At 32.5% G+C, this 15,405-nt stretch overlaps 1 protein-coding gene across 1 annotated transcript; it reads right to left on the reverse strand.

The window, feature by feature from the left end:
- On the reverse strand, nt 1–3,231 carry BDBG_16694 (uncharacterized protein). Its single transcript, XM_031724587.1, has 3 exons — nt 2,794–3,231; nt 1,632–2,740; nt 1–1,544 (listed from the first exon to the last, which is right to left on the reverse strand). Exon 3 carries the CDS (start codon nt 870–872, stop codon nt 243–245), a length of 630 nt encoding a protein of 209 aa, XP_031577408.1. The 5' UTR covers nt 873–1,544; nt 1,632–2,740; nt 2,794–3,231; the 3' UTR covers nt 1–242.
- Nucleotides 3,232–15,405: the final 12,174 nt, after the last annotated feature.

A 15,405-nucleotide genomic window follows, 5' to 3' on the forward strand; every position in this document is an offset into this window, starting at 1 on the left:
TAGACGAGGGATGGCGGAGAGACTGCTTGCCAACCCCCTCGCAAGGCGACCCTGAGCGCGTATTGGATTAGAGCTTGTTCGAGCAGAGCAGCTTCGTTGGTCAGGTAGTACCAGCCCCAGCGCTGGGCGTGGGAGGGCGCTGGCGAAGTTTAGTAGATTGAGGGGCTGTACCCGATGGGTGACGTGAGAGGTGGGTGTGGGGTGGGGTAAAGTTTCGCAGGGTGAGTTTCGGGGTCGTAGTTTTATGTAGTTTTACGACGCGGGGGCTCGGGCTCCCTGGGTGGGTGTTTTCGGGGCTTTGTGAGGTTTGGGAGAGAGAGGCCGAGACGTTCTATCTCTTTGGCGTGGGCTGCGCGGGTTGTTGTTAGGTGGTGGGATTGGTCCTTGAGATGTTGCGCGGAGAGGCGGAGGGTGGACAGTTCTTCTTCAACTTTTGTTTTTTGTTTCTGTTTCTCTTCTGGATCTGCATTGCATGAGTCAGAGGAGTCCTTCCTGAGTTTTGCGATAGCGGACTCTATTTGTTTGATCTTGCGCTGTGGTTCTCGCAGGGCAACTTGTAGCTCGTGGGACTCTGCAGAGAGGCGTTGGATCTCGTACGGATATTGGGCAAGGTCATGGTAATTGCGGTCAATGCAGTTTTGGGAGTAGAGAGCGGCATTTTCGCGGATGTGTTTAATGTCCGGCGTTGGTTTCGGGGCTGTGGGTGGGCGGGGTGCGGTGTTTACTACGGCGGACGTGGATGAGAACCGATGAAGAGATATGGAGAAAGAGCGGTAGAATTGGGAGAACGTGCTGAGTATTTGCCGGTTGTGAAGCTTGCAACTGAGGCAGACGTAGGGATTCCTCAGTGCAGCCATTGGAGGGGGTGGCATGATGCGCAGGGCGATGTGGATGTAATGGTTGTTAAGAGGAGAGATAACTAGAGGAGATATTGAATCTGAAGTTTGGAGATGGAAAATTGTTTAGCCGGCCAGCATCATTTTTCAAGCACATGCTTTTTTTTCCTGCGTTTCTCTTAACTCAATACATGATTGGAATATTCTAAACACTCCAATCAATTGGATCTAATCTCTAGATGATTGATTGAGCGGCGTCATGATAATAGACGAAAAGGCAATATATTTGCCCAATTTTGTCCGTATATAGACTTGATATTCCGAATATCATAGTGTGAAAACCACAGCGACCCACGTCCGTCCCTTCGGAAGCCCGAGTCTTCCCGTACGTCTTCATCCGATGAATCCATAGCAAAACTCGATATACTTCTAAAGATTCTAGAGAAGTTCCTCTACTCTGCCCGCACTAGACAATGCATGATTTTTTCCACATTTCTATTTTCCCACAATGATCCTCGATGTGCCAATGAACTGCCGCTGCCACAAATGAACTGATTTCTTCCAGTTTCTCTTGTCATGTGAGTGCACTGATGTTGGAGATGATTATGGGAAATGTTGATTTAGAACCAGGAATCTCCTCTGGCCATTGCGACTCGTATAGCGTTCCAATGCATAGATGCTCATGTGAATTGATCTCCCTGCATAGCTCTGTTTCATCATTAGCTTGACTCCATGATTTTTGAAATTACCAGATGAGGCTAAATTGTCACACGCTCGTAGTTCTTGAAAGCTTACCCGGGGCTTCATTGGTTTGATAATGACCGCGATATGGAGCCTATTGGCAGCTTCTTGCTATGGCTGGATGTCTTCGACGAATTCCAGCCCTTTCTTTATTAGTAGTATCCATTGATCGTTTCAGAAACCAACTGGCGGCCACCAATCGCTGTTGCTGGCGCGCTTCTATGGTTTTTCTCCCCCTCTTTCCTTCCTTCCCATACTTGAGGAAGACTGTGGAAAGCAACATGTTACCGGAGTTTGTCGGCACTGATGTAAGCGAGATGGGATCAAGGCGGTTTGTATTTCGACTCTCATTTAACAAGAGGCATCCATTATTAATCCGCGGGGAGGGGTACTTATAGTACACCCATCCGCCTAACACTCTCCATGCTGGGACGGCCCAAATTCTGTTCACGCTATTTTTGAATGCAACAGCGATGTGACGCTGAAGAAATTGTCAGGCCGTCGGTGAGCATAAGTAGGGATCCATGAAAGGATGTCATTTCAACCACGAAGAGTAACGGACAGCTGAGCCGCGCAGAATAGTTATCTGAAGGAGATCAGAGATAAAGAAGATTAACTATGGCAGAAGACCAGCCCAGCCCCATCCTCAGCAGAGCTGGGGTCGCTCTGAAGTTTTATAGGCAGGGATATGATGACGTACAGTACTGGTTGACGATATATGTCCATTCGGCATTCGGCAACCGAAGCCGCGCAACAGCAGGGAGTCAGCGCCTCTTTAACCCAAAGCCAGGGACTTGGCAGGGGAATTGGCCAATCAGCAGGATTGGTCTGACATAATAACCGTTTTAACTTCGTCGATCTTACCACGTACATGCATACATACAATGTTAATGACTCGATATAGACTTTGTTAAGGTTGAGGTCTTTTGTGCGGGAGTGACTTCCCGTATTCTTGTGCCCGTTGTCAGACCCTAATCTGGATGCCATACTGGTCCACATTTACCCCTGAGGTAGTTATGTATGCATGTAAGACGCCCAACTTAATAACCAACCACTAGGCTCACACGGAAAGGAGAGGGGGCGGGCTGATAGCCGAATATTAGGATTTGATTCAAAGAACAGCCCAGTCTCTGCAGTAATGATGAAGGTGTTCGATAATGCATCTGCAATCTGTCAGCAGAACTCTTTTCTCTTACGATGGTACTCCGTACAGTACATAACATATCTTCTTCCTTTCTTATCCGCCCTCAATTCACTGAACAAAGCCTCTGAGTCATCCCGAATATCTGCTGCTTCTGAGATATCTTGTGATTAGTAGTTTCAATGATTCAGTACATACATGCTGCGAGAGAGGAAAATGCATCAGCAGTGATAGAATTGCTCCTAGATGAATCCTTCAATCAGCTTTCCCGAGGTCGTTGCAATGGCGTTTTGCAGTGCAAGCCACTATAAGCCACTATCACACCTGTGGATCTGTACGTGCGATGTTTTCGCACTGATCTGTAACTATGGGGCATGCACAAAAAGTCGGCGTTGCATCTCCTATCTTAAATGATTAAACTGTAATGGGCCTACGCCGAATAGATCGGCATTAAGATATAGGTCTTATATAACAAAAATGGAAAACATTAGAGAAGGAAAAAAGAGAAAGTGTGAGAATCAGTGATTGAAGTGGATATTTATACGCGTATGAGTTGAAGCTTCAGGGCAGGAGAATAGAAACTCTGTGAGTTTCTCAGCTGAGAATTGATGACTGAGAATGCTAAAGAAAGGATTGATGACTGAGAATTAAAGCTTTCAGCAGAAATCTATAAAGTGTAATAAAATAATCTATCAATCAGATATAGCCTGCTACATTAGTTCTCTCTTTTCATGTAAGAAATCCCGCTCCTCGCGGATCCTTTACCCCTATTTCTATCCCTCACATAACCAATAGGGTTAGCAGCCCTTGGCTACACACAACTATATAGACTGGAGTTCGCGAATACTATTTATAACTCAGCTTGAATACTATTATATACTTAATCTCTACATTTATCTTACTATTATGAATACTTCTAGTAGTTATCAGTATATATTATATCAAGCTATAAATATCTGAATAATCATCTATAAGTACTTATTCTTACATTTCAAGCCCTGTTAGTTAGCAACTGCTTATTATAACTGAAAGAACTAAAAACTTATATACTTTAATCTCTGCAAACTCTACTACAGACTTAGAAGTAGTTATCTAAATCATGAATAATTTCTATAAAAGAAGTTCTAGAGAACTTATTAATTACTTATAGAATATTATTTTCTATATCTATAACAGAGAAACTCTCTAAACTTATAAATAAATTAACCTTAGTAAAGAATATTCTTAAGAATCTTTTACAGAATTAAGTTATTTTTCTATAAGAAATACTTACTATCTGTAAACACTCTTAAATCAAGTCTCTAGATATAATCTTCAGAGATACTTATAAACTGAAAAAAAACTTTCTTAAGTTATAATTACTTAAGATTATCTACTAAATCTTAATTTATAAAAGCTTTTATAAGTTTATATTTAAAATTAACTTATAAGCTCAGCTGTGTAATATAAATGATAAAGAGATTATTATCTATATAATAATAGATCTCTACTATACTGAAGTTAAGAATTAACTGAATTATTTAAAGTGTCACGTCTCTGGCCGCGTCAAGGCCCTACTGCGGTTTCATACGGCTCATCACTTTCATGCAGATAATTTCATTCATTTCACAAGCTATTTAAACCAGTTTTCAATCACTCTATAACATTATTCAGATATATTATAGAAAGATCTGATTGATAAATATGAGAACCTCACTTCTATACAAGATTAGCAGATTACTTTTTCTTGATAGTGAGATACTGCTGAGGTATTACTTCAGCTATTCTCACTCATGAAATAAGAGAAGAATATTCACTCATTATCTATATAGAATAGCTAGATACTGACTTCTCATTAAAGAAGTCAGTGATTCATTTTTTCTTCTACTGAAATATATACAAAGAGTTACTATATATCTTATATAATCTTCTTAGTATACTAAGTATCATATCTGTGATATTCTTACAATAACTCTGTAATCTATGAGCTCACTATTTAAGCAAGATAGTTAAGCTTACTTATACAGCTTCTTAAATAACTATCTCTATATAATATCACTGACTAGTCACTACTTCAGTTCTATTATATTATAATTTAAATCACTTAATCTGATTATAAGTTTGAATCAGTTAAGCTCTAATAAACTGATATAATCTTATACATCTGTGTTGAAACTGACTTAATCTCACTCTCTGAGAGAAACACTACATTATTCTCTAGAGTGTGTACATCTCTATCTTAGCAGAAATCTGAGATTTCTGAACTTACTGTATATTTTAATATAAGCTCTTTAATTATTCTATCACTGCTGCAGTCTCTACACATCTATATCTATTATAAAGATAGAGAGATTAAGATCAGAGATTCTCTGAGATATAAGAGAAATACATTATCTGAATTTCATAGCTTTATTCATACTCTTGAACAGAAATTCTGTCTTAATCTGAGTCAGTATAATACTTATAAGATATGAGTAATATACATTATTAATCTTCTTGAAGACATCTCTGTAACTACTTAGACTATTAAGAAAAGAAAGCTTGAGTGTACTGATACTATAATAACTTGAAAAGAATTCAAGAACTTTCTACTAAATTAAATCAAAGATCATTATAATTATAGCTTCATAGCAGTATAGCAGTTTAACTTATTATATTAATAAGATAATAAGAATTCTTTCAATTTCAATATAAGATTTAAAGAATATTGAGAGAAATTAACTGATGATTTAAATTAATTAAAAATACAGCTTTATCTTATAAAGCTGACTTATAAGATGTGAATAATAATATTATAATATCAGAGTTTATCAATCAATTGCACTGAGCTTATCAACCTGACTTTTCAGATCTATTTAAATAATCAATTCTCTGAGAAAAAGACTAACAAGATCTCTTCTAAGTAATTAATAATAGAATCTAAATGACACTGTGACAGCTTCAGTATGAAGAAAGTAAAGAAGAATTTCAAGTATTCTAATTCTTCACTCACTGTAAAGAAATATTAAAAAAGATTTGATAAAAATCTCTATTTTAACTGTAAAGCTGATGAATACTATATCAGTAATTATAAGAAGCTGAAGAAGAAAAGAAATTAAGAAGATATCTTTTTAAAGTTAACTTCTCTTCTGATAAACATATCTGTGAAAGATAAAGAAGAGAAAGAAATGAAGAATTAATAATTCTCATATCTCTGAGTTTATATTACAATCACAATATATACTCTGAATGAGAAGATATTAGTGAGATATCTACTCAACTTCAAAGTAGATATTAACTTCATATTCTATTTCTTTTCTTTAATGAAGAGTTGAAAGAAAATAGATCTGTCAGATTATATAAAATTTACTGATGAAATGAAATATCACTGTTTCAGCATAATTTAAGTGAAGTGTGTGATCACAGACTCAGAAGAAATCTTTAAAGAGAGCAGTCTACTTCTTCACACAGTTAATATTATAAATGAGAATATTATTCTAAATCTTCTGTAATTGAGAGAAAACAATTCTCTTATTAACTGAGTCACTTAGATGTGATAATATCACCTCACTGATGAAGAGACAGTGATAGAGAAATCTGAAGAGTTTCATCAGAAGAATCTTGAGAAAAAGATAGAGTTAATATACTATATAACAGATGATTGAGACTTGAGAATAAATGAAGAAGTCATCATTCTCACTGCAAGATTAGCAGCAGTATTCATCATTGAAAATGAATATACACAATGTCTCTTTACAGATTATAAGAATGTCTTTTTAAAAAGAAAAGCAGTGAAGTTTCCTAATATCAAGATATAATATAAGATTTATCTTGAAGATGATGTAACAGTGCTATACAGACCTCTTTACAACTTATCTATAAAGAAATTGAATATTCTGTGCAAATATCTTGAAGAAGTGTAATCAAAGAACTGAATATACTTATCAAAGAGTTCAGCAGAGACATCTATACTCTTTATGCTTAAGAAGAATGATAGACTACATCTATATGTAGACTACAGAGGCCTCAATAAGATGACAGTTAAGAATCACTATTCATTACTGTTAATTGACAAGATGATTGATCAATTATCTGAAGTAAAGATGTTCTCAAAGATTAATATACAGAATATCTATCATAGAATCAGAGTTAATGAAGACAACATTTGAAAAACAGCTTTTTATATCAAGTATAGTAATTTTAAATATTTTGTTTTATCTTTTAGTCTTTATAACACTTCAGTCATCTTTCAGATCTATATAAATGAGATGCTGTAGAGCCTTGTCAATGTCTTCTACATAGTATATCTGAATGATATTCTAATCTTCTCAAAATCAGAGAAAGAATATGATATCTATATTTAAGAAGTGTTGAGTTACTTAAGATAGTATTAACTCTATATAAACACTGAAAAATACTCATTCTACATGCAGAAGATTGATTTCTTAGATTATATTATTAAGATGAACAGCATTTCAATGAACAGAAGCTGAGTCTCTGTTATTGAGAACTGATCAGTGCTGTGAATGTATTATAAGATGCAGATATTTCTAGAATTTATGAATTTCTACAGATGATTTATCTATACATATTTATGAATTACTGCTCTTCTTACAGATCTGTTAAAGAGAAGTGTGAAAAACAGAAAAATGAGACTGTTTATTCTCATTCAAGACACTGCACAGATGTTTGTGAAATTGAAACAAGCTTTTATAGATGCTATAATACTGAATCACTTTAACTCTGATTTATTCAGTCAGTGTGAGACTGATGCATCTAGAAATGAAGTCTGTGAAATCTTTTCACAGTTAACACTGAAGATCTTTCAATGTTAAAAGAATTAGAGAATAATTATCTCTGAAAATACAGATAATGAATTATCTGTAAGAGAAGACTTTTTCACAGAGTCTATAAGATACTGTGAATGAAAATCAGTGACCTTCTTCTTCAAGAAGTTATCACTTATGCAGAGAAGATATGATACTTATGATCAGAAGATATTAGTAATTATCAAATTCTTTAAAATCTGATAATATTATCTTCAGAGTAGTAAGTACTCAGTGTAAGTTCTCACTAATTATACAAATCTGTATTACTTCATAATAATAAAGAGCTTGATAGAATGTCAAGTCAGATGAGCAGAGCTACTTTCAGAGTATAATTTCTATATCTGATACTATTCAGATCAGCTTAATCTCACTGATACATTATTTAAATAATCTGATTATAATATTGTTAATGCAGAGAAGAATTCTATAAAAGAATCTCTATCATCACTACAGAAGAAACTGACTGCAGAGAGTTAAGATTCTCTGAAGCTTAGAAACAGCACTGATAAGACAGCTATATAACTCAGTATAGAAGATGAAAGAAAACCTGAGTCTCTGTAGAGAACTGATACTGAAGATCATGAGCTTCTCATGTTATATCTTATAATTATTGAATTGATAAAGAATGAAATAGTCTATAATCTTCTAACTCAACTACTTTTAAAATTCATTGATAAGTTATAGAAGAAGAATATCTCTACTACAGCTTGAATTCAGAAGTTAAAGAAGAAAGAATTCAGTTTGAACTTAAAAGAGACAGACTCTGAGTAGAACAGTGTTACTAAGAAATCAAGTCACTGATAACTAGAAGAATGTGAACTTCTACTGCTGAATAGTTCAGTCTTCATCTCTCATAGCAGAATGATGCATCAGAAGTTATTGAGAATTTATCATAATAATTCTCATACAGAACACTTCAGATTAGAGAAGACTGAAAAGCTTCTAAAATATCCCCCCTCTTTAAAACAAGCTCTGAGCAGATGTCAAAGAGTATATTGAATCCACCACAATTTACCCGTTCCTCAAGATCTCCACAGTATTAGTAATATAGCAAAGTTAATATCACCTACCTGTTTCAAAGAGCTTATAACAGGAATCCTATCAAATGAATTTCATAGTTAATCTGCTGAAGGTGACAAAGAGTCAAAAGAAATATGATTCAAATTTTAATTATTGTTGACCTATTTCATGAAGATGATTAAATATATCTCTACTTATAAAAAGATTAAAGTCTCTGTATTAACTGACCTGTTTTTAGATATCATCATTTATAATTATGATACTCTGAAATTGTTAATAACAGATTAAGAATCTCTCTTTATTAGCAAATACTGATTGACTTTTTACTATCATCTTATAATAAGATGTTTTCTCAGTACTGTATTTCATCTGTAGACAGATGATCAGACTGAATATTAGAATCAGACACTAGAATAGTATCTTTAAGTATTCTATTTATATTATCAGAATAATTGACTTAAACATCTTCTAATCACTGAATTTATATATAATAATGTAAAGAATACAATCTTAAAGATATCTTCTTTCTATACTTATTATCAATATAATTCTTCATTATTCAGTGATATCACAGACAACATTTCAAAGAGAAGAATAGATAGTTAGAATATTGAACAGATACAAAGAACAGAGTATCTCTCAGTATTAGAAGTAAAAGTGAGATTAAAACTTTTGAATAAAATTTATGAGAAGACAGTGAAAAGCATCTATTATATTCAGAAGTAGCAGATGAAATACTATAATTAAAAACATCTTTCAATGAAGTTCTTGATAGAGAATTAAATACTATTTTTAGTAAAGAATATTAAGATAATAAGACTGTATAAGAAGCTTAGTAAGTGATGACTAGAATTCTTCTCAGTAATAAGAGTGATAAGTAAACAGACATATAAGTTAAAATTACTCACAGAATTAAAATTAATTCATTTTATTTTTCACATTTTCTATTTAAAGCTCTATAAGTAACACTCTGAGATGAAGCTGTCTCAGCTGAATAATATTGAGATTGAGAGCAATACTGAATATCTTATGAAGAAAATATTAAATAAGTGAATATATTACAGTAAGCTTTAATATCTTGTGAAATAAGAAGATTATTCATTGTCAGAGAATTTGTGAGAACTGCTTGAGTATTAGAAAAATGCTGAGAAAGAGATTGTAAGCTATGAGACAGCTAGTAGAGACTGCTCTATTATATATCAGAGATATTGAGTAAGAAATATCACTTAAGACTTCTCATTTTTTTTAAAGAGTTTTTTAGAGATAATCTTGTAATAATAAGCTGATATCTTATAAGCTCTGTAGCACTCTTCTTCTATTTTCTCTTAAAGGATTTTTTAGAAGTTTAATAAGACTATACAAGTGTAAAATTCCTGAAGTAGTTAATAAGAAAAGAAAGAGATATTTGAAATCAATAAAGATTAATATTATCAATCTGTGAGCTGCTGCTATTCTAATAGAGTCACAGTCTGCTGAAAAAGTAAAAAGAGAAACTAGAGTCTACTCATTAATAATCACACTCTTATTAAACTCATTCTTCACTGTTAAAGTCTTCAGTACTGATATCTTTGTCTGCTGAGAAGTTAGTACTGCAGCACTGCAGAGAAGCATGCTGCAGAAGAGTATGAGAGATACTGAAAGTATTAACTTATCAACTTATAAAGTATCTCAGTCATCTGTTTTAACTGAAATGAGATTCTCTTCAATCAGTGATTGATCTCTGTGATACTTTTAACAGTAGTACTGACTGATCTCTTCTTAAGATTACTCATTCTGAGATATTTTTTCATCTCAGAGATTTATACTTTCATCTTCTTTTACAGATAAGTAAGAGAGATCTTCTCAGTCTTGATAAAATCTATCAATACTTAAAGCTCTGAGACTCTTACTCTGTACTGCTTAAGCATCTGAGCTTCTTATCAGAGCTGACACAATGTCTTCTTATAGAGTAGATAATACTTACAGAGAGATAGAAGTTGTTGTTACAGATATAATAAAAACAATGAGAGTGAGAGAAGAAGTGAGTGTATAAGATTCTTCTCTTCTTCAGTTGCTTAGCACAGTGCAGATAAGTAGTAGTACTGATCAGAGACTGCACTGAAGCCTTCTCACAGAGAGAAGATGAAGAAATCACAGAACTCTGCAGACTCAACTTAACAGTAGTCTGAGCAGAGCTCAGACATACTGCAGAAGAAAAACTATAAATTGAGCTTCTCAGAGTCACTATCTCTAAAATCAAGCTCTCTCTGAGTTTCTCTTCAAATAATCACATAGAGTTATACATTATCATGTTAGCTGGAAGAGAGGGCAGTGTTGCAACAGTAGTGAGAGAGATAAGAAAAGAACTGAACACAGATGAACTGACTAGCAGAAGGAACAACATCTCACTGCAAGGTACAGTGACTATCACTGCAGCTGTAAGAGAAGTAGTAGAAGAAGAAGAAGAAGAAGATGTGATAATAAGAGTGATACTTCTGCAGTCTGTCAACACTGCTGTCTTCACCTTCAACTGAGCTTTCTTGACAGTTATAAAGACTGCAGCTGCATCATGAAGACATTTACTCACTAGAAAATATCAGAATAAGTTCTTTATTATTCTTCAAGAATGATACTCTCATGCACTCAATGTTGCACTTGAGAAGAGAAGAAGAAAAATGTTTCATAAGAGAAAGAATCTTTTCAAAAAATCCTGTCACTACTATTAGCTTTGCCTCTAAAACACATCACTTTTGCAGAGAATTTCATATATAGAATGAAATATAATAGAAGATCTACAAGTCACTTATTAACTACATTTTTCATATCTCAAATTGATATATAAGAAACTCACTTATCACATGTTTGATTTGAATGAAGATAAGCAAAGAAAGACCTACATAGTCAGCAGAAAAACTCATCTATTTCTTTATATCATGAACAGCACACACACTGTTAATCAGTTGATAACTGTTGCTATATAACAAAGATAATTTCTAATTCAGTAATCTTGAGAGCATCAGAACTATGCTCTTAAAGAAGAGAGTATTATTATATCTCTGACTGTGTCAAGAGTCAAGACTCTGCTGTAGTTTCATACAGCTCATCACTTTCATGCAGATGATTTCATTCATTTCACAGACTGTCTGAACCAGTTTTCAATCACTCTATAACATTATTTAAATATATCATAGAAAGATCTGATTGATAAATATGAGAACTCTACTTTTATATAAGATCAGCAGATTACTTTTTCTTAATAGTGAGACATCACTGAGATATTACTCTGGCTATTCTCACTTATGAAATGAGAGAAGAGTATTCACTCATTGTCTATATAGAATAGCTAGATACTGACTTCTCATTAAAGAAGTCAGTGATTTGTTTTTTCTTCTACTGAAATATATACAAAGAGTTACTGTGTGTCTTATACAATCTTCTTAGTATACTAAGTATCATATCTGTGATATTCTTGTAATAACTCTGTAGCCTATGAGCTTACTATTTAAGCAAGATAGTCAAGCTCACTTATACAGCTTCTTAAACAACTATCTCTACATGACACTGCTGACTAGCCACCGCTTCGGTTCCGTCACATTATATAAAGAATAATTATAAGAGATCTTATTAATCTGTTTTTAAAATCTATTTAAAGAATAAGTTAAAAGACTCTGTAAGTTAAATAGAGAATATCTGAGTTAGACTGGCCGCTAGAATCATGAATTTCACATTTAATCTCATTTGATCTGGTCTCATACATTTCTTAATGTGAATCCCACTGAGACTGGCTATTAAAAAAACATGTAAAGTGACTATATATCAGATCTTAAAATGAAATCATGACTTGAAAGAAATGAGAAAGTGATTTCATTTGATTTCATTTAGTCTCATTCTTGACATAAAGTTACTATTTTTAGACATTTTAAGGTTTTTTTTAGACTATTTTTAATTTTTTAGAAAGTAACACTTTTTGATAACACTTAAATAAGATTTAAAGTCATTTAAAGCAATAAAAATAATTTAAATTGAGAAGTGAAAATCATGATCTGAAGAACTCTTAAATACAGATATCACATAATATCAGAATAATATAACTATGTCTACTAATAATATAAGAGAACTCTTGAATGTGAGTATAGATGCAGTATTACAGTGACTCTGAGCAATGTTGAAATTACAACAATAATAGATAGCTAATATACATACATCTTAATAATGTCAATATAAAGAAATTTAACAATTGTCTTAACAAGGAACCTCTGCACAGATAATTTCAACACTGACAGAATTAAATATAAATATAATACAAGTGCTGAAGAAATACTTAAATACTTCTGAAAATTTCAATACTTCTGATCTCACTCTCTACTCATCATGAAGATTGAAAATACTTATAAAACTTAGTGTAGATGAAGATGTTATCAGTTTCTTAACTAATCAAGATTAATATATCAATGAATAATTGAAGAATCACATGAGACAGAAGTTTCATTTATAAATAAAGACATGTGAATCAGCATTATATACATCTGATAATATTATCAAACATCTTAATATTCTGTTCTGAGATACTGCTATACAGCAAAAAGTATTAGATTAATTACAGAGTGTTTAACAGAGAAATACTTCTCTTTCTACATTCATCTCTGACTTCAACATTAAGATTCTGAAAGCAGGTGATCAATCTTGAGAGAATTAAATGAAGATTAGTATACTCAAGAAGACACTAACTTTCAAATTTCTACAAGCTCTCATAAGTGTAGATAAAGACTTAACTTATGAAGACTTCTGCATACAACTCTGAACATGAAATGACTGTCTTATCAAGCTTAAAAACATACAGAACAGTAGTAGAAGACATTACACTTCAGTCACTTATACATCTGTATTAAAGAATAATAACAATAATGCAGATGATATGAATTGAGTAGACTCAAATATCTATGTATAAACAAAAGTCTCTGTCATCTGAACAAGCTTTCAAGTTTCTGAAATCACTTCTGAAGAAGTCACTGATTAATATCAATAAGAAGTGTGTATCAATTGTAACTGATCAGAACATATTACTTTCAACTGCTAATCAGTCTATGTATCTTCTTATTTAAAAGAAAGATTAACACTGACAGTTCATATCAATTATATTGCATTGAAGAAAGATTCAGAAGATAACTATAAGAACACTCTGATGAAATAGAGAAAAGATTAGCTTCTGTTCAAATTCGCAAGCAGGAGCTTGAAGAGGTTGAATGACAATGATTTGAAGAGAAAATGACAATGAATACAATTCTTGTATCTACTGTGATAGATAACATGTATAATATGAAAGTCATGATAGACAGTGATCTATGTCATTATACAATGATTAAATCTTCAGTCATAAGACATTATAACCTTCAGTGTATCTTCTTATCAAAATCTCAACTCCTTGCAGAATTTGATGACTTAAAAGATATTTACACCTGTTATATAATGAAACTAAACATAGATGTTGAAGAACATCAATATGAAGATATCTATATATATGAAGTTGATAATCTTGACTATAATCTTATACTAGAACTTGTCTGACTATCTGAACAAAACATCTTATTGAATGCTTGAAACAGAAGTTTGATATTCTCTAATAATGATTGAGTTCATGAGAATGATGTTCACAAGACTATAAATCTGACACAGATCTCTGTCAACACTTACAAAATGCTCTGAAAGAACTTCTGACAAAGTCACTGACAGAGTTAATAGTGAAATTATGTAACAATCTTCTTCATCAGTCTGACTGATATCAAGAAAGCTTTAAAAAAGTTATTCTATACTATAATAACAGATTCTCATACAAAACTCTCTTAATAATATTATGAATATCTAGATGTCTTCTGATAAGATAATATTATAAACATATCTCTCTTATAAGACTTAGAAGTGAATCATAGTATTAAGTTGAAAAAGAAGAATGATAAGAATTCTGAATTATTATAAGACTCTCTTCATAATATATTCTGAGATGAACTCCTTCTTCTTCAGAAGACACTCAATAATCTGTTAAATAAGAAATTTATACATATTAGTAACTCTTTTACTGCAGCTTCTATTCTCTTTGCAAAGAAATCAGATAAAGAACTCTGATTCTGTGTGAACTATCAAGGTCTGAACAGATTGATAAAGAAAGACTGTTATCTCTTATCTCTTATTAATGAAACTCTAGCATGTATCAGATAAGTTCAATAGTTTATAAAGCGAGATATTATTACTGCTTTTCATAAGATTTATATTATTAAAGAAGATGAATGACTTACAGCATTCTGAATATAATATAATCTCTTTAAATGAGTAGTTACATCTTTCAGATTAATTAATACTCTCAGTATATTTCAGAAGTATATCAACTGAGCACTCTGAGATTTTCTTGATAAGTTTATATCTGCTTATTTCAATGACATTCTCATCTTTACTAATGAGTTCAGAAAAGAATATTAAGAATATATATAAAAAGTATTACAATGACTATAAGAAGCAGAACTATCAATAGATAGAGATAAGCATGATTTTAAAGTTAAGAGTATAAACTATCTAGATTTTATTATAGAAGCTGATAAGAGAATCTGAATGAATTCTGAGAAAGTCTCTACTATTCTTAAATGAGAAGCTTTATACACTGTGAAAGATGTATAAAGCTTCATTGAATTTGTCAACTGCTATTAATAATTTATATAAAACTTCTCAGATATCACTCAACTACTTGTAGAACTTATTAAGAAAAACTCAGTATTTCAATGATCAGTGAATACTGAAGCTGCATTTATATAAATAAAGAAGATATTCATTAATATCTTTCTGCTAATAATATTTAATTCTGATTATAAAATAGTTATTAAAGCTGACTTCTCTGACTATGTTTTAGAAGTAG

The sequence above is a fragment of the Blastomyces gilchristii genome, assembly GCF_000003855.2.
Source record: "Blastomyces gilchristii SLH14081 genomic scaffold supercont1.4, whole genome shotgun sequence".
Classification (NCBI taxonomy): domain Eukaryota; kingdom Fungi; phylum Ascomycota; class Eurotiomycetes; order Onygenales; family Ajellomycetaceae; genus Blastomyces; species Blastomyces gilchristii.

Excerpts from the sequence above, each read along its gene's own strand:
- BDBG_16694 (XM_031724587.1), bottom strand. The coding sequence starts at position 872 with ATGCCACCCCCTCCAATGGCTGCACTGAGGAATCCCTACGTCTGCCTC.